This window comes from Hippoglossus hippoglossus, chromosome 15 (assembly GCF_009819705.1).
Source record: "Hippoglossus hippoglossus isolate fHipHip1 chromosome 15, fHipHip1.pri, whole genome shotgun sequence".
In the NCBI taxonomy this organism is placed as follows: Eukaryota; Metazoa; Chordata; class Actinopteri; order Pleuronectiformes; family Pleuronectidae; genus Hippoglossus; species Hippoglossus hippoglossus.
Genome location: NC_047165.1, coordinates 23,858,849 through 23,878,427, shown reverse-complemented (window position 1 = coordinate 23,878,427; position 19,579 = coordinate 23,858,849). Strand labels below are relative to the sequence as shown.

Here is a 19,579-nt window from a genome sequence, read left to right as displayed (position 1 = left end):
TGTCTTTGAAGATGTGTGGGAGGGTTGATTCAAGTTTGCAGAACTTTCAGGTGGAATCTGACAAAGGAGAGAAACTCTTTGAATAGACCAGAATGCAATGCAGCCAAAGGACTGGTTTGTTTTGCTGGAAGTGAACATGTAACCCAGTATATGTAGAACTACATATGCATTCATACAAGCACTGTAAATGCCATGAAATAGGAGAGTTAAATAAATTGACAAGCAACCTTCACCTTCATCATCATCATCATCTCGCTTTCTCTCTCTCTCTCTATATATATATGTATATTTAATTTCTTATGTGTATTGTACCTGATTCTGACTATTTGCTGCTGGAACAAGGTGATTTCCCCAGCGTGGGATCACTTAAGGTTTATCTCATCTCATCATCATGGTTGCCACTTGGTTAGACCTCGAGGATACTTATGGGTTCTGGTGAGTAATACTTGATGTTAACTTAACTTTATTTCTACATCAAAAACAAAACTACATCACAAAGGTTTAAGTAGGTTGGACCACAACCCTGTTCAGGCATTTTCCACTTCAACACCTCACAAACCAATAACAGTTGAACTGCATTAGGTGCAGATTTTGTTCAGATATACTTGAGTAATGTCAAGTGAGTGTGAAGAATTAGTGATTGTAATATGACACAAGGGGAGTAGGTTACACACTGAGGTCATGTCAAGGCAACTGAGCCAAAACCGCTCACTGCATATTGTGAGAAACAGTTGAAAGTCTAGTGAAGGGACCACATCATTTAATATTTCCAACGGATTGCTCAACAGAATAGATCACCTTCAGAGTCAGAGTTCCGATGCACGGATGTACTGCATATCAGGGGGAGGTGTTGGAAAAGTGACCACAGGGGGAACGGGGAAGTGTTCACAGAGACTTCTTCAATGTTGGCGTCTGTCATTGTGAAGCAGAATTCACCAACCAGCCAATCACTCTCATTACCATAACGACATGAACCAGTTTATGAAATGACAGGTCTGGTTGTGTTTAAAGTTTAATGTCTGCACATGGTAAGAAACTTAAGTATGAAAACAGAAGCAGTCACTGCACCTACTCTTATTCGATGTGAAGCTTTATGAAGTTGAATCTGCTGTGAGACAGGTTTCAAAATTTCTAGCGCCCCCAGCAGGTTGACATTTATTTCTGCTCTAATTTAGTTCATGACAAAAAAAACCTGCAAATCAAATTTGCCTGGTGCATATTTTTGCTGGTATGCAAATGTAATTGTTACAAACTAATACTGTGCACATTGTAAACAAAATACCTGAGATCAGCATGCTAGCATTGCCACTGTTAGCATATCAACGCTAGCATTTTGCTCTTGGTCTTATCCTTCAAGTGTTAATAAATATTAAACTTTTTTTCTTTAAACTTTTAGAACTAACTGAACTCTACAAGTCCAGGCATGTTGACTGAGGTTTTTGAAGACTATTTAAAAAAAAAAAAAAACATTTTAAAAAACATTAAAAAAAAATCTACCTCAAGTCATTTAATAAAATTACGAGCATACATTGAAAATGACAGATGGATATGGACGTTGTTCTTTGTTTTTACTGGATTGCTCCTCACTCCTCAAGTCGTCATTATTGCAACAACTTGTTTTCTGTCTGACATCTTTGCTCAGGTGTTCAGTCACCGTCTGTCATATTCTCAGGTGAGAGCGCTGACGTCCTGTTACACACAGAAAGAAGCATTCGCACAATCCAACCGTACTTTCAAGCTCCATTTAATATCCTAGCAAAAGGAGTATGTGACTGTTCTAAGGAGTGAGCAAAATAGAAAGTGCAGTTTTTGTTCACTGGAGTTCAACATAATAATAAAAAAAAAAGATTAAAGCAGTTTTTATGTCAGACGGAGCAGAATCATTAATTTTGTAGAAATAGCAAAGTAATCAGTAAAAGGTACTCTGTTGGAGTATTTGGTGGTATGGTGTAGATCAAAGGCACATCACAGCTTTGTATCTCACTGGGGATTGTTGCACACGCACAGAAAACACACACTTACACATGCACAAGCCTTCAAAATACATTTCCGATGTGGCTCTGACACAGTCTCATGATCTACAGTCGTGTTGATGGAAAACAGTCATGGAGAAGTTCTGAGAGGCAACAAATGTTTATCCAGAGCATGATGCTTTTTAATTTGGAGCCTGCAAAAGGGAGAACATAACATTAAGAATGTCCACGTCAGCATTATTCAAGTGGATATGATCCTGGAGGAAATCAAATGAAGCAGTGGATAAGCAGAGCGGCTTTTATCTCAGATTCTATTACTTGTGTTTTCTTTTTCTCGCTCACTTTTTAAATAGTTTCCTTAAAGAATGAACAGTCTATCCTTGGTTACAACTGTTGTCATTCTAACAGTCAAAAAAAAAAAGGAAATTAACATTCAGTAAACATTCTTCTCTAAAGGTAGTTTCCCTTATATAATCTGTAATTTTCCTCTTCCATATGTATACATAAACAAGTTTAATAACATACCAATCAGTGGTTATTTCACAATTGGAAAAAAGCACAAAATGTTTACACTCTTTTACAGGTAAATAAAAGTTTTTGTCGACTGTTTCCAATATGGGTGTAGCATAGTTCATCTCGTTGTCTTCTGTTTCCCCACGTCCCCTCGTTCTATTCTTTTCTGCCATTAGATCTTTACATACAAATATTGACAAAGTGGTGGCTTGTGCTCTGAAGCCATCAAGTCTTTTCGGGAGCAATAATCATAAGGAGGAGCGGGGAGGGTCGGAGATGCTGGGAGGGGGGTGGGGAGGGAGCAGGGGGGTGGGGACTCATAGCTGGCCCTCGCTGCAGTGGCTGTCCTGGCTGCTGCCGGGCTTCTCTGCGTCCTGACTGGGCAGCTCTTTGAGTATGAGGGCGGCGCTCTTCTCTGAGAACTCGTCACCGTCGGGCTCGAGACCGTCGGGGCAGGGCAGCTTCAGAAACTCCTCTCTCAGCTGGGCCGTGTGTCTCTGCAGGGAGATCACACACACGGTCAGACAGGAATACATTACATTTTTCACAGATTATCAATGTGTTCAAATAAGCTGTCACAAAAGTCAGGTGTTATTCTATATTTTTCTTACTGTCAATAAATCACATTAAAAGACCAAAAGCCACGCAATGTATTTGTCAGTTTCTCAATTCTTTTGGACTCCCTGAAGCCACTGGTTCCATTGGTTGTAAAACTTCCTTTCAACAAATGTTACTTAAAGGGATAGTTCACCCAGAAATGAAAATGCACTTATTATCTACTCACCCCTATGCCGATGGAGAGTTAGTGGTGAGTTTGAGTTTACAAAATACTTCTGGAGTTTCAGGGGCAAACAGTGTTGCAGCCAAATCCAACACAATTAAAGACATGAGTGAACTATCTTCAGACGTAGTAAAACAACAGAAAAAACATAACATGCCTCCATACTGCTCGTGTGAGGTCATCAAAGTGTCCACAAGCCCCGACATTCATGTTCGACTCGAAACGAGGTCATTTCCACCAAGTTTTAAGCCTGGACACTTAGATGGCACCACACAAGCAGTACGGAGGCACGTTCTGTTCATCTTCTGTCGTTTTTTTTATGTCTGAAGATAGTTCACAATTTTTTTCCCAATTGTATTGATTTGGCTGCAACACTGTTTACCCCTGAAAATCCAGACACTTCACCCACGCTTCCATCAGCTTGTGCTGAGTAGATAATGAGTGGATTTTCATTTCTGGGTGAATTATCCCTTTAAAAGCATTTTCTGCAGACTATTTTTAGTGGCAGATGAATCCATATCTGGTACTGTGGTGAGTATTAGAGCAGCAGGGCGGTGAGTGTGTGCACTGTACATGTGGACAGATGAACTAGTTACTGGGCCAACATCCATAACTAGTCTGTGTGACCTATTGATAAATATAATTATGGTCCAAAGAGGATAAATTCTGAATATCTTCTCATCTTCATCCATCATGAGGGGAACATTTCACTGTGTCCACATTTTGGTTATGAGGAACCTGTAATACTAAAGATGGTAAACGGTCTGTATTTCTATAGTGATTTGGATGGTTATAAAGCACCTCTGCTGGCACGCAGCATAGAGAAGAAACAAACTCTGAAGCTAAATGACAAGTGGGCTCTGCTCCGGCCTCTTCTCAGTGGAGCTAAAATGTTTTTACAGTGGGGATGAGTTGTAGTTATTTATTGCCGGAGGGAGAAGAGAGGAGAGCAGCCTCACAGTGTGTGGGTGCTAGTTATTGTGTTTGAGTGTGTATCTCTGCACATTATGAGCTCATGAGTGTGTCTCGGGGGTGAGTTGGCTGGGGATGTGAATTAAGGTGCTGGCCTGGCGAGGGTCCACTGTCCCCTGCAGCTAATTCACAGTATATTAGCAGGACACCAGAGCTCAAACACCAACTGTGATTACATGCATTGCAGTAACCTGCCCACTGTGTAAACCTTTAGTGCAGTGAGGACATTTTAAACAGCATGAAAACAGGAAGTGTAACATTTTGAAAGTCACTCGGTGAGAAAGCAGTCTGTTTTTTGTGACTAGATAAAAAAAAAAAAAAATCATACAACATAATTCAGTGTTTCGACCTGATGCATTTTCTCCAGTGGAATCATATCCTTTAAAAAATATTCACTCGTTCTTGTGGAAGAAAAAGATAGTTTGAAATTGTACTTTATGTTAGTTGTGGTCATAGCTTGTAAAGCAGTCAGAGACAGAGGTGTCTCTGACAGACTGAGGGTCACTCAGCGGGACCCACTCTGCTTCATCCTGTTGTGAGTCGCGTCGAGCTCCAGTATTTCAGTGGAGCGCAGTTGGCTCAGCCACATCAGGTAATTCACTCTGACTTATTGGACGTATACAAAGGTATAAGTCGTGGAACTAGGTTTTCACAAGCTTTCATGGGAGATATGATTACAGACATCGGGCCACTACTAGAGTAAGTCTACCTTTACATGTGGCACTGTGGTCAAAGAGCCTGTAATGCTGACAGTTAGACATTTTCACTGCATTGAATGACTTTACCTTTAGTGCAGCAGCGTGGTGGGACATGGTGCGGCCGACCCTCTTGTCGCTGCTGTACTGCTGGATGTCAGCAATCCACTCCTCACACTGAGACATGATCTCTGTTCGCTTCAGGTAGAAATGTTTGTGGATCACCTGCAAACACATGACAGAGCAGTGGTCAACCACAGGGCAGCACAGCCAAGAAATCATTCTGCTCTATCGCAGTCAGAACCAATGTTACCCTGATAAACTTCTCTGGAGCCTTACACAAGAATGTAATTTATAGCCTTACTGAATACACCTCATTGTATTATTATTTCATGGATAAATATTTACCAAATGGTATTTCTTTTATCCATATCCATTCTCAGATCAGTCACACTTATACAAGTTTGCTCCCCAAATACAGGCTCTCTTGTGGTTTGTGTCAGATGAACAAAGAGTAAAAAAAAAAAAAACATCCTACTGTGATCAAACTTGAGTCAATGACAGAACATTTAATCTGAAAGGCACTGTAAACTGTTGCTCTTCATAGCATGGATGCATGATATTATACCATTTTACAAACTGGGTTCCAACACCTGAACTCGATTTTCAAATATCACAGCAGCAAAAACATGACTGTCTCTGTGTGGCTCTGGGGATGTCCCGCAACCATGAATTGGGTATAAATGTCCATTTTCCCCTGATGAACTGTATTAACTTAGGTCATCCTCTGGCTTTTCATCTGGTGCCATCGTCAGGGCAAAAGTTCATTACTATCCACCCCAGCTCAGCCAGAAGCAGGGTGTTGTTTTCAGTCCAGTCTGTGTTTGTCTGTGTGTGTATGTACAAAATAAGTCAGACATGAACAGATTTTCATGAAACTTGGTGGGAATATTACTTAGTAGGGTATCTCCACATGATTACTAACCCATATCTCTATTATTTAGGAACCGTTTCTTATCAAAGGTGTTTAAGCCACTATGTGACATCATATGTATGATACTCTGCTTTCCCGCCCCTCCAGTCAACTTCCTAGCAACAGTCGCCAGGGCAGAGTCATCAGTATGCAGTGAGCGCTGTAGTGGATGTGTCTGTAGCTGCTGCTCTGCTGGTGGAAGGAGTGAATTAGTTATTATGGTGGCTGCTGATTTGCTGCTTACCAGGAGGAGAGGCAAAGAGGCCACAAGGGGAGCTGGAGCGGGGGGAGGAGGCTGCTTTTGAATCTCTCTGTTCCATCTACATCTCCCTCAGCACACTCCGTCTTCATACCATCTTTCACATTACTTCCCATATCTTCGCCTATCTATTGTTCCTCCCAACCAATCCCCCCACTCCCTCAGCTGATTCAGTGACATCTAGGGGAGGTGGATGACTGTCCCCAGAGCAGAGGGAATGTTTCAAGGTTGCAGGTGAGTGGTAAACATGGCGTGGTCGGCTGCCGCTGAGGCTTTCTTCAAGCAGAGACAAGGTTCAGGAATCAAGACACAGAACCCATATACTACCCATCATAAGGAAGATCAAGACAGAGGCACACGCCTGACATTATGCATAGACATGTTTGAGACACGGTGGTTTAAATGGGACATTTTCCCTGGGGCTCCATGTGGTAATGCAGCAGTCGTTTGACTTCTGGTATTTGGACATGGCCATTGATCACAGCATGGAAGGAAGCTCTATATGCAAACCAAATCTGATCATGGATTGTTGGATAAGGGCGTCCTGACAAATGACCTTTCAAGAAATACATGTCCTTATGCACGTACCCACACGCGCACGCACACACACACACGTACATGGAGAATTGTACACACGGATACATTGAGCTCATGTGTGCAGCCACAGACGAGGCCCTCTAATGGAAAGCCCGGGCTGCCAGATATACTCATTGACCTTTGAAGTAATGCTGTCCACTCATTATTCCGCAGGGCAACCGAGGGGGCGTGTGTGAAGCTTAAGAATGGACGTGTGGAAACGTTCGGCCAATGCAGGGTCAAGGGCGAGAGTGAATCATGCAGTCATTAAAAAGTTCCTTATTCCTGATTTTCTGTATTCCATCAGTAGTGTGTCAAGGCCTCGGGAACCAGCCCCACTATCCCTGACCACAGCTCTGACCCTTGCCAAGACGGAAGAATACATGTTTCTAACTCTGATGTCCAAAGCAAAACTAGAACAGCACCTGCAAAATAAAACCAGTTTTTACCACTAAGTCAATCCTAGCTCAATCTCAAAAAGCTGTTGCTACAATGTTATTTTAACTAATGAAACAGTAAAGTGCATAAACGATAATTTAAAAGTAAAGATACATGTATGAGGAGGTAAAATCTAAATATGCTGACATCCTGGTCAAGTTACCTTTTATGTAATACAGATAATGATTTTAGTAATAATAACATACCAATTTATTATTTATAATCAAATCAAAAGCGACCAAGGTAACAGCCTTGAAAGCCGGAGCCAAGTGACACCAATGGACAGCTCTCAGATAACCACTCTTTACAACTATGGTGAGTAGAGAAGCACCAGAATGAACAACAACCTTGAGGTGGATGATCTACAACATCAGAGACCACATCAGGTTCCACTCCTGTCAGCCAAGAACAGAAATGGGAGGCTGCAGTGACACAGACTCACCAACACTGGACATTTGAAGACTGAAAATCTTAGTCTGGTTTGGTGAATCTGGATTTTTGGTGAAGCAGGAGGTTTAGAATCACAATCTGGAGTCAACACCATGAATCCATGGAGCCAAGCTGCCTTGTGTCAACAGTCAGGACTGCTGCTGTTGGTGTGAAGATGTGTGGAATGGTTTCTTGACACTTTGGGCCTTAAAACCAACCAATCATGGTTTGAATGTCACAGTCTATCCAAGTTCTGACCATGTTCATCCCTTTGTGGCCACAGTTGGTCATTTTCTAATTTCTTCTTGCAGGATAATGCTCCATGTAACAAAGCAAAAGTCTCAAACTTGAACATGACAGTGTGAACATCAGTGAACTTCAGTGATCTCCACAGTCACCAGATGTGAATCCAGAAGAAACTATGTGATGTGTGGAGGACAAATCTGCAGACATTATGTGATGCAGTCATGTAAAAAATGCACAATCTCAGAGGAAAATGTGCAACGTCTTGATGAATCAACACCATGAAAAGGCTGTGCTGAGTGAGTGTAAAATGAAAAGTTAACACCCAAAACTGGCTGCTTGGTAACGTCAAGACAGAGATGCCTCTTTAAAACCAATCAATAATGGAGCAATACAAACTACTCAATGGAACAATCCGTCAGGACAGCTTCCTAGCACTTTGTGGTGTGTGTGAGAGCGTTACCATGTGATACTTTAAGCAGTGAAACACTTGAGAGGAATGTGAGCATGTTAAGCAGCAATATCACTGTGCAATCATGAAAGGTTCACCGAGTGCAGCTCTCAACCCACATGAGAACAGCCTCCAGATGCCAGCACAAAAATATATGGAGGTGGATTCAGCCTCAGGTCCACCATATAGACCTCCCAACATCCCGCCCTTTTCCTTACAGCTATCAATCAAATGGTCTGGCTCATGACATTGACCCTCACCCTATCGCACTAAGCCACATGGGGGACAGTGTTGGTGATATTTGCCTGAGATCATGGGGTGCCAGTTATCGTTGCCACCTGTCAGTGGCTCCACAGGCCCTTGTGCATTTCAGTGAAGATATATGTACAGTATGACAACTATGGCTGCCTCCTGAAAGACCATGAGTCAAATCATACGCCTCAGTTGACTGACATTCTATAAAACGCGTGTTTTTTAACAGTTCAATAAGGAATTATAAATAAGGGGAATCAGTAGTTTTTATGTTCTAGCAGGACTAGCTGGCATACCTGCTAAAAAACGTACATGCTCTGGTGGTTAACCTGATGAGAGAAGCTTAAACCTGAGGTGAAGTACGGTAAACTAGGTGAGCTTTAACCATGTCAAGATGGTTTGGTATGTATGGTGTCACTACTCATTAAAAACTAAAATTATTAAAATTATTAGTATTAGTAGTAACTGTTGGTGCTATCATTAATACCTTCATTACATCTATACATATCTTGACCAGACACAAAAACCAGCAATTATCAGCAGCACAGCAGATTTCACTGCACTAGTTACGATGCCTGTAAGTGATTATTATTGAGGATGAGGGATTCTAGAAGCTAATGGAAACTCTGGAGCCAGGGGCACTGTTTCTAGAAGACACACTTCTGTACACAATGATGCTGCAAAATGGCACAGTGGGAGAGGTGGTTATGGAGCAAATGAAGATCAGTGCAGCAGTCAGTTTCACTACCAACATTTGGACATCACAGCAAATGGAAGTTTACATGACAGTTTTATTCCAGACGACTGAAGTCATTTGTTTTAGAGACAGAGTGGAGATTCGCAGAACAGAAAACATTGCTTAAAGACTGAGCAAAGTCATGGTTGCATAAGACATTCAGCAAGAAAAGTGAGTGTCTCTCGTACATGACAACGCAGGAAACATGATTCTGCATTCAGGTATGCTAGCCAGCATTTCAATCTGAGAGAGTGTAACGGGTCACACGTTGCAATTATATATTAATGCAGCCCTAAAAGAGAGACCTGGTCTGTCACACTACAGCAGCCAGGAGGCGTCTGGTCGTTCACCTCCAAAAACAGCTGCAGAGCAACTCAACCAGGGAGTGACTGACCCACTATGAGCCAACTCGTGAGAATTCCACATTCTAAAATCGTACACATTGAGATGCTTCACTTAAAAGCAAGAATATGGAAACCACAGTTCTCACACTACATTATGATAATAAATTCTTGAAGGATGTTCAATGCAACAATGTAAATTAATCAGTAGTAAATCTGGCCTAGAGTGTTTCTTAGAAGTAATTAAGGACTATCCTGTTGATAACTAGATGCCAGTTATGTCAATTCTGTGAATTTCTGAAGGCCACGAGGAAAACGACAAGTTAAATCTTCACAGTGAATCCCCAAATCTGATGATAGCTGACAAAATTCTTAATCTGGTACAGCCTTACTGACAATGCTGCGTTTGCTCTCTAACACCCACAAACACACAGCCTGATTACCACAAACGCACTGCGAAGCCCTCTCTCAACTCAAACATGCACATTTACAAGTGTACCCTCATTCTTTCTTACTCTCTCTCTCACACACACACACACACACACACACACACACACACACACACACACACACACACACACACACACACACACACACACACACACACACACACACACACACACACACACACACACACACACACACACACACACACACACACACACACACACACAAAATGATCCATATTTTAACATGCAGCCCATTGTCCTTAATTCCACTTGACAATCTGCTGCTGTATAATTCAAGCCTGTGCTCCCCCTCTATAAATAGCATCTGGTTCTCACACATACACACACACCAAAAATAAAATGTCTATGTGGTTAGATCCCACCAAATACCATCATCATCAGCAGGGTCTCATGGAACATCCATGTGGGTACATTTGAGTCTTGATAAAATCTCGGTTTTCTCTCTGTCTCCAACCTTTCACTTACAGTCACAGTTGCACAGTGTTAGACAAAACAATCTCAGCTCCACTTACGAGCTTGTTCTGGAGCCGTCAACCATTTCAACCTCTCCATTTATTTTCAGGGGATTCTAAAGAGTTCATTTGTGACCTTTGAAAGTGCAAGCGCTACAAAAGATGGAAAGTTTGAACAGTTCTATAACCTCCACTCAAATTCCATCCACTGATGAAGATGACGTGATATGGTTGAAAGCACTGGAGCATGGCAGTAACTGGAGGTTGAGTTAAGATTGTTTTTCAAGGTTAAAAAATAATTTTAATGGGAACTTCAAATTTAAGTAAATTATGGTCGAGACCAGTAAAGAGAACAAGCACATCATGAAATGTTCATTAGATGTTATAAATCTATATATTATCATTGTAAAGTTTGAAAAGATGACGTCATGGGGGAAAAGTAATAACAAACACAGTTTCACTTTGACCAAGACACATCTCTTCAATTGAAGTTAAACATGCTATAATGTTGTGTGACATCACCTTGCTGTAGTGAAGTATCCGTGACTGTTGTGTGCAGTTGCAACAGACACTCAACTCAGCCAGTAAGAATAATGACGGCACAGGTTGTTTTTCTCATTCACTGACTGTGAAGTGCTGCTCAGTGCTGCAACGTGTGGCCAGACGCTATATTACTGTACTAGTACTTCATAAATAATGATGGGTTAGGAAAAGGGGCGATGTTCTAGAAGGAGTAACAAAGAATGACTAACACTCAAACCTTTTCAGTATATTACTGCAACATTGAAAATTTACAGCAGATTTCACGACCGACCAACTCAAGTGTGTGTGGAGAATGGAAACCTAGTGGAGGTTTTAGGTGAGGTGCACTGGTGCTGAATCGCATACTGAGCTAGTGTAGTCAACACAACATATGACACATTTTCTGGATGCAGCACTGTTAAAATGAGGTCAAAATGATGGATAAATGAAGAACCAGTGGTCAGGGTTAGAGAATAGTGAAGCTGTTGCCAGATAAGAGCCTGCTGTTATTCATCAACAGTAAGAGAGCAGCGGGAACAGCAAAGGTTGATATGAAGGCTTCTGATGAAGCTGTACACCAAAGTAAGACAGCAAAAAGAAGACAGAGGCCAGCAAGCTCACATGGAGGGCGTCTTCTAGGACAAGCTGAACAGCTCATTGATTTTCAGTCAAGCTAAAAGACAGGTTCCAAAGACCTGGAGGGACAGCAGTGAAAGACCACACATGTAATGACGCACTGGGTTTTCCAAACAGAAACAATGCTGTGTCAAAGAATGTAGGGCAATGAGATGGGTCACTGAGAGGATGCCTCTCACTCCCTCTCATAAAAGTGCCACATTTCTGTGTCAAGATCCAAAGAGCTAAAGATGCAGCGTCAGGAGAAGTGACAGGATGAGCTTAGGCAAGTGACAGACTTGACAGCGTCAGTCTCGAGAAGCATCAGCCAAACTAGAGCAGGGACCACCACATCAGCAGACAATGCATCTTCAGGAACAGCAGATGTAAGCCAAAAAACTGCAAGTTCAACAAGCCATGCATAGAGTTTTCAGGAACAGTCTACTGAGTGCATAATAGAACTGTTTGATTGGTTGTACACGCATTCTGTAAAAACACTCATTGCTGTGGGTGGACATGACAGCATACAAGAGAATAGTTAACTTCCCAATTTTGATAGGGTTGTTCCACAAAAAAATCCAAGCGCAGAGGAGAAGTCTGAGAGCAGACGATTCACGAGCTCGCAGAAAGCAGCCCGAGTGCGGAGAAGGGCTGAAGCATTGAGCACAGGAAATCCGTGTGAGGAAGAATATATCTGAGTGCAAGCACACAGTTTGAGCAGAAGCAGAGCAAATTTAAGTGCAAACAGGGGCTATTTGAGTGCAAGGGCAGGGTTTTGATGGAAAGTCATACACAATCTGAACATAAATTCAACAAGTCATGCGCTCAAACTGAAAGACCACGCTCTTGAATAAAGATAGGAAAAAAGCTCCATAGTTTGGCCCTCTGTAATGTCTTGTATCGTATTTATTAAGCGTTTCTTATGCACAGAAATTCATATATTAAGCAACTTATTGTTTTTACACACTTTTCGGAGTTCTTTTTCTTGTTAGAATAAGATCAGAACTATAACCTTGGAGTGGATTAAATATGAGAAATGTATCTCAATTATGAGCAGGAAGAGGGTGAAACCATTTTGTTCATGGATAGTGGTTTTCCTTTCTGTCTTGATGTTTGCCTCAGCTGAGGACTTAAAAGCGCTAAAAGGCCAGTGGTGAGAAAGCACATGGGAGTATCTGACCAAGCTTAATTGGATTTCTGTGTGCGTATGTGTGAGATTGCTCAGCCGCGTAGCATTGCCAAGTTCTACTGTGTCCCCTCAGTTTCTCTCGGTCCAGTGGTCCATTTCAGTGGCTGAGTGATGTCACAGACCCAGCATCACCTGCTGTGCTAGACTTATATTTCACCTTCAAATCCCACAGAAATACAAGCAGCACTGGCTGTGAATTCATGGAGTGAATAATGGACATAATGCCAATCATCTAATCCAGAATCTTTCCTGAACTAAATCTACAAACTACAGTGAATCTGAAAACCTGTGGCTCTGCTTAACTCACTGACAAATGAGATCAGATCCAACACAGTGATCATCACATTTATGGACTTCATTTCTGTGTGGTTATGTCGTGCTGATTTCTAAAAAACAACCTGTACTAATGAAAGCATGTCCAGGCATATTGTTCACTGTAAGAACTGTAGGTTTAATGAAAGTTTAGTAAGTGACAGTTGACTTCATAAGTCAATATGACATCCAACACCGCTACGGCCGTACAGAATAAACACGAATTCAAAACGTTGACCATCTCTGCTTTTGATAAATCCATCACTGATATTTAGCAAGAAAGAAAGATAGAAAGAACAATTTGAATTATTTTGTTGTTTGAAGAGAAAAAAGACGATAGAATTGCAGAGTCTGTTATTGACAAAGAACTGCATGATTTTAATCAGATTTTCTGATTTGTAGAAACATGTTTGTGATTGATTATTCTTGGTGAAAATGTATCTCGTTTAATACCAGGTAAACAACATATATATAGGTTTATAGGGAGATGGATTCATGGAATTAATTGTTAGAGTACCATCACTATTTCAGAAGAACTGAATTTTTAAAATGACATTTTCCTCAGCTAGTTTATCACAAATCAACATCAGGACTTGGAATTTGGAACAACCCATAAGTGAAGTAAACGTAAATCAATAAATCAGAAACCTTTGCATGACATCGTGCTATTTTCATGCTTTTCTACAGTCTGTTTTTCTCATGTAATCCTGTCAAGGTAACTGGATAAATGTTCTTTCTCTCCCTCTCTCTATCTCTAATTTTCCTGTCCTAAAGTGCTCCCCTCCCTCAATCCCTCTTTCTTGACATCTCTGAATGAGGCACCTCTGGATGTGCAGGTTGAAAAGACTGTTATTTTTCAAAGGACTATCCGTCTCACAGGACCATTTAAAGTATCACAGGAAATCAGAAAACTGAGGAAGAGAGAGCGGGGGAGTGGTAGGCCGACCTCCAGACGATGTCATCTACCAAGGAATTAATAAGAGGGGAATTCATGATTAGAGAGAGCAGCCGAACAACTCTCAGGGAGAATAGGTGGCTTTTTCATTCAGGTTTGGTTTGTGGACTAAAATAGCTGGAAAATGTCAGGAATGGCAGGGGGATAATTCTGCATTCCATTTTAATTTTCTATTTAGGGTGCAAACTAAAATCTACAAAAATATGAATAATATAAATAATGTATTCTGTGAAGGACCAATAGTGGTGAATTGTGGTTAATGTATATTGACTTAGTTCACAGTTAAGGTCTGCTCCTTGGCCCAGGCCCAAGAGGGTGTTGACACGCAACCGTGAATCTGTTTGTTTTTTTATACTAAAAACCATCGCTATTCTAGCACTGTTACATTTGAAAAATTATTCAGTCCCCCCGAAAAAAAAAAATCTGAATAAAGTTTGCATGTTGGTCTTATGCAAACTTTATCTATTTATAATATGACTGCTTCTTGACTTAGTATATCTCCTCCCATTTCTTTTGGTATTCAGATATGTGTAAACACGTGACTGTAGTTCCTTGAAGGTGTCATGGTGGAATGAAGTATAAACTAACAGTTAGAGTTTGCACAGGGTTACCAGCAAGTGTTTGCTAACTGTTTAGGTTGTGTTTTGCTTGGTAGTTATTGGACAAAATAAAGTTTCTTGTGTTTTTTGGTCAGGTTTGAGATTCTGTTGTGCGAGGATTTACCCAGTTAATGGATATTGTGTTTAGTTCTTCACACATGAAGGAATTGTGGTGAGCCAAAAACATTTACTAGTTGGCGCTGAAGGGGGGAGCCAGCTACTAGGAGCTGACAGCTTCAAAAAAAACAATTTCAAAATTTCAAAATTACAGCAAAGGGCATCAAGGAAAGGTTTAAAGGTGAATGAGTCATTTAGACTATGTGGGACCCTTGCATTTATCTGTATAATATTTCCCTATGAGACAGATGTTGTGGGAGGTCTTTGTCACACAACAATGACACCTTTATATGTGACACCTTTTTCAAAACTGTCAGTGCCTCACTAGGAAATGAATGCTTTTGATTCTGTTTTATGCAGTTTTATGCATTCAGCTTTATGCTGAAACGTGTCAGCAGTTAGCTGGTCTTTACTATTTAGTCATTTTTTTGTATGTCAAGTCAGGTTCGGACCCACAGTTGCTGTGAGTTATTGGGCTTGTGGCCCCAGTAAATGAGGCTGACTGGGATTTTCATGTCGCTGTAACACTTAAGGTAACAATAACAATGACATGTTAACAGGACTCTTGCTATGTGTGATAGAGTGATTCCTACCTCTTTGAAGCATGGTGAGGGGTTTCGCATCTGCTCCAGCATGGCCCATTTGACGGTGGCCTGCCGGATGTTACCATCGTACTCCCGCGAGCTCTGGGTGCCACTGGGGGTGCCACGGGAGCGCTCATACCCTGGCTCGTTGAAGTAGGGCTCAGCCACCAGGATGAGGGACTGCACCGACACTAGCACCTACAGCAAATCGAATGAAAAGAGGAGGCAGGGAGAAATATTTAAATTTGTTGAAAAAACTCAGGATTACCTCAGTGGTTCAAATTCCATGGTGAATGCTAATCATAAAATATGTAGACAGTAGCTTGGTTTAGTTTCAAAATAACATTCTGATACACTACATTTTTCCAACTAGCTTGATTCTGCTCTGTTGGTTAATGTCTCCTCAGTGGTGGACACTGAGGAGAGTCTGACACGGCACGAAATATTTTGGCCCCTGTAAAGATATATCCTTCAATTCATCTTTATTAACAGCCCGATTCATGACTTGTCCTGTCTCAAGGAGACTAAGGACATCCTGCTGCATCACTATGTCTGTTCCAAGCCACTACATTACCAACAATGACGATCTTGGGCTTGGAGGCTTGCCTGCTGGCCTACGCTGTGCTGGAGGTGGATGAACTTGAAAATGCTCCACCAAGCGGTGATGCGTGCCTCCTATCCTGGATTTCTGAATTTCAGAGCCGATATTCAACCCAGCTGATGACCGCTTGATTCCAGCCCACTCCCTTGTCTCTTATTCACCCACCCCCTTTTTTCCTTTATTGATCCGCAGCACACTAACTTGAATGATAATCAATGGAGACATCTCTATGCACTCTCCAACCCTGCAAATGAGGGAATTATTAAAAAAAAAGGAAGAAAGAAGAAGGAGCAATCCATTTCCAAAGGCTCTGGCTTGCTTGTTGCTGGATCAATATATATGGAAAGTAAATGCAAGTGTGTGCATCACAAACAACCAAATAATGGTGGGGGTGTGTGTATATCTATAAGCCTGTTCATCACTTTGGATACCCAGTAGTCCCCTAATGCTACACATTATCTATCACAAGCATTATAGGTCCAACCCCTCAAGACTTTAGATGATAAAAACACTGATAAATAAGCAGAAATATTCCCTTTACCATAAATAACATTTGAAACAAGAAGGGGGCTCCAGGAGCACATACTGTACCTCCAGCAAGGCTAATGCCCTATCTTGCCATGTAAAAAAAAGCAAGTGCACAATCAACATTTGTTTTTTCAGAACATTTGGGGGGGGAAACTGAGTCCAGGATTTACAGGAATCTTTAGTTTCACTCAATAGCTTGACACTTCAGTTACAATGGACCCCAGTAGGCATGTATTTCACGGTCTATCCTAGGAGTTTAAAAATAAGAATAAACTTGTCAGATTTGTCTGAAGAAAAGAGTATATTGGTATTTTATCAATTTCAGCAGGGGTAGGTCTACGAACTGAGGATTTAAAGAGTAAAATATGAAAACAGTCTAAAATCAGATGGCATCAGGGCTAACTGGCAATTGAAGCAGACTGATTCCAACTTCGAGATGAGTGATGCGTGTGCGCAGGCATAACCTGGAGCCCCAAATGATATTGGTTTGATTAACATCGACACACTGTCACCAAAGCAAAATAATAACTTGACTTTGAAAAGGATCCTTCATGTCAGCTGTCGAAACACCAAGTCCATTAATACACAGCCCCTGGCAATGTAATGATGGCACAGTGATAAACTATAGCCTGTGACACAAAGACTCAAACAACAGCCCTGCTGATCTGTCATGATGGAAGATCTCCAGCTCACCTGTAAAAAGCTTGAGGTCTGTGGGTTCCATTTCTCCTCTGGTCTCCCGTGCCATGTATTGAGGATACTTAAACACACCTGATTTAGACACACACACACACACGCAACAAAACAAAAAGTAAGAAAACAAGTTAGTAAGTATAACCCACACATAGAAGAGTTTAAGCATAACATCCATTGCATTGGTGAAAGACTCAGGTTTATGAAATTCATGACAAAACATCTTTGGATGTGGGGCCCCGCCATATTACAATATTTCCTGCCAAAGTTTCATAATGAACCAAACATTTTTTTACATTTCTCATAATAACATAACAGATCTCTAACTTGGTACGTGCAGCGCTATTGTACCACCACAAGGTACCGTCCACACACTGTCAGACCTCATAGTTCCAGCTGCAGTTGCGTTATGCAATGCAATTCTTTTTCCTCGCACAAGAACTTCTCTTTCACTCTTTAGTCTGTTGCGAGAGTGACTTTCGGGCGTGTGCACCCCTGTTACTGCCATAGATTTAACTCATTCTGTGGGAAATGCATAACAATAATAATACCCTAGCATATACACTTAGCTGAAACTGATGTAGTCAAGAGCAACAGTCCTGCTATAAAGCCTACCCTCATGAAGGTTATGTTTGGGTTGTAACAGTTTAAAGGTGTGTTTGTAAAAGTGAAACTTGAATAATGGCTCCATCACATTTTGTTACTATTCATCTTCAATTAAAACTCCCTAACTTGTGCTCAATACCTATGTTTGCTAATCAGACCTGTTTTGAACATAAATCTGTAAAAATGTGTAGATGCTTCATATCACTGTTCTTATTCAACCTGAACCTTTAGCATGGCTCACAGCTTCCAAGACAAAAAGACATCCAGCTGAATATGAACAACCCTCAGCAACAAGCTTCTTATTATGCATCTGTCTTCCTGCTTCCTCCACTTAACCAACCATTCACCCCTCATGACTTGCTGAATGGTGGCTCCCTTCGCCCCCACCCCTTCCATTGATGTGGGAAGTTCCAGGTATTTCTTATAGAAGTTGTCTGCCCATTATGGAAATAGATGTGGACTGTCAGTGTGTGCCTAATGAGGTGCAGCAGATTGGGTAAGCCTCAGCACCTTGACCCCAGCTCCTAAATGGAAAGAAGCCAAGGCCTCGGTGGAAGAGCTATACATATTCAAAATTGTCTGAAGGAAGCCCTTAGCGAAATCCATTTTTAAAAACAAACTCTGACAGAGCTGGGAAGATCTTCAGATACAGATAAAGATATATTGGGTTCATTTGACGGTTTAAGTCCATTGTGGGTGATTGACAACCAGGCATGTTATTTTTCTGGTCCATTTCACTATTGGAATTTTTAGTACAGATTGTCAGAAGGCAGATGACACATTCTGAATAAAAATCCTCCATCGCAGTTACTTGACAGAAGAGTAGCATGAGCATTTTTCAACTCACTTTGCCGTCATTGTAGAGGTTTGGGTTAAAGCGCACACTGTGTCCGCCTGTAGTCTCCAGGTTGACCAGCGGTGGAGAGTTGGGATAATCTTGGGGAAAATACACATCAAACTCGAAGCAGCCGTTGGCGTATGGCGTGTCGGCTGGACCTGTGATGAGAACCTGTAAATTCAAAGAGTAGAGGGCTTTAACACAAATAGCCTGAGAAGGGGCCGTTATACATCACACTGGAAAAAAGGTTAATTAAAGAAAGTATATACTCTATTATTAGTAAATATGGATTAAACAAAGGGCAAATTTATTGAGAAATGGTGCTGCCTCTTTCAGGTTCTTCCACAGTCACAATAATGTAATTAACACACAGACTAAAGGGTGTAATTAGCCAGAGAATGCGATCAAATATATCTACAGTACTCAAGGCATTTGTAGCAAAATCCAATTTATTTACTGACTAAAAGAGATTTGCTCATTACTCAAAGACACACAAGCACTTAAAAAAGCATAAGACCCTGAATATGTTAAGACATATGACAAACACATATTTGGCATTGGCAGCATCGAGGTGCATTACTCCGCTGGTCAACAAGAGATTCTTCTCCTCTGCTCTTTTCTAATCACTCACACTCAGACCTGATCTTTATAAAAAGTAAATGTGACATTTGCTCATCACAACAAGCTATCAGGACTGCATTTGTGCACACACAGTAGTAATATTCTCTCAAGAGAATGGTCTTCTCACAGACACTGTTCTGTGCACTCGTGACTTGTGCGCATGGTTTTTATGTGCATACGTTTTGAGACTAAATGGTTTCGGCGTGAAAGCTGCTTAAAGCCTGGACGACTGAAAACATCCAGAC

At 41.3% G+C, this 19,579-nt stretch overlaps 1 protein-coding gene across 12 annotated transcripts in view; it reads right to left on the bottom strand.

Moving 5' to 3' along the window:
* Window positions 1-1,125: 1,125 nt before the first annotated feature.
* The window catches only part of birc6 (baculoviral IAP repeat containing 6), a 105,772-nt gene continuing 87,318 nt past the window's right edge, over window positions 1,126-19,579 (bottom strand). For 10 of the 12 annotated variants that reach the window (XM_034608281.1, XM_034608288.1, XM_034608286.1 and 7 more), the window contains 5 exons: window positions 18,723-18,884; window positions 17,270-17,347; window positions 15,457-15,645; window positions 5,025-5,159; window positions 1,126-2,983 (listed from right to left, as the gene is read on the bottom strand). In XM_034608281.1, the coding sequence (XP_034464172.1) occupies window positions 2,804-2,983; window positions 5,025-5,159; window positions 15,457-15,645; window positions 17,270-17,347; window positions 18,723-18,884 (744 nt within the window). In that variant the 3' untranslated portion in view covers window positions 1,126-2,803. Of the gene's footprint in view, window positions 2,984-5,024; window positions 5,160-15,456; window positions 15,646-16,053; window positions 16,293-17,269; window positions 17,348-18,722; window positions 18,885-19,579 lie in introns of those variants that run through there. The other 2 variants (XM_034608285.1, XM_034608292.1) reach the window with 2 other exon arrangements.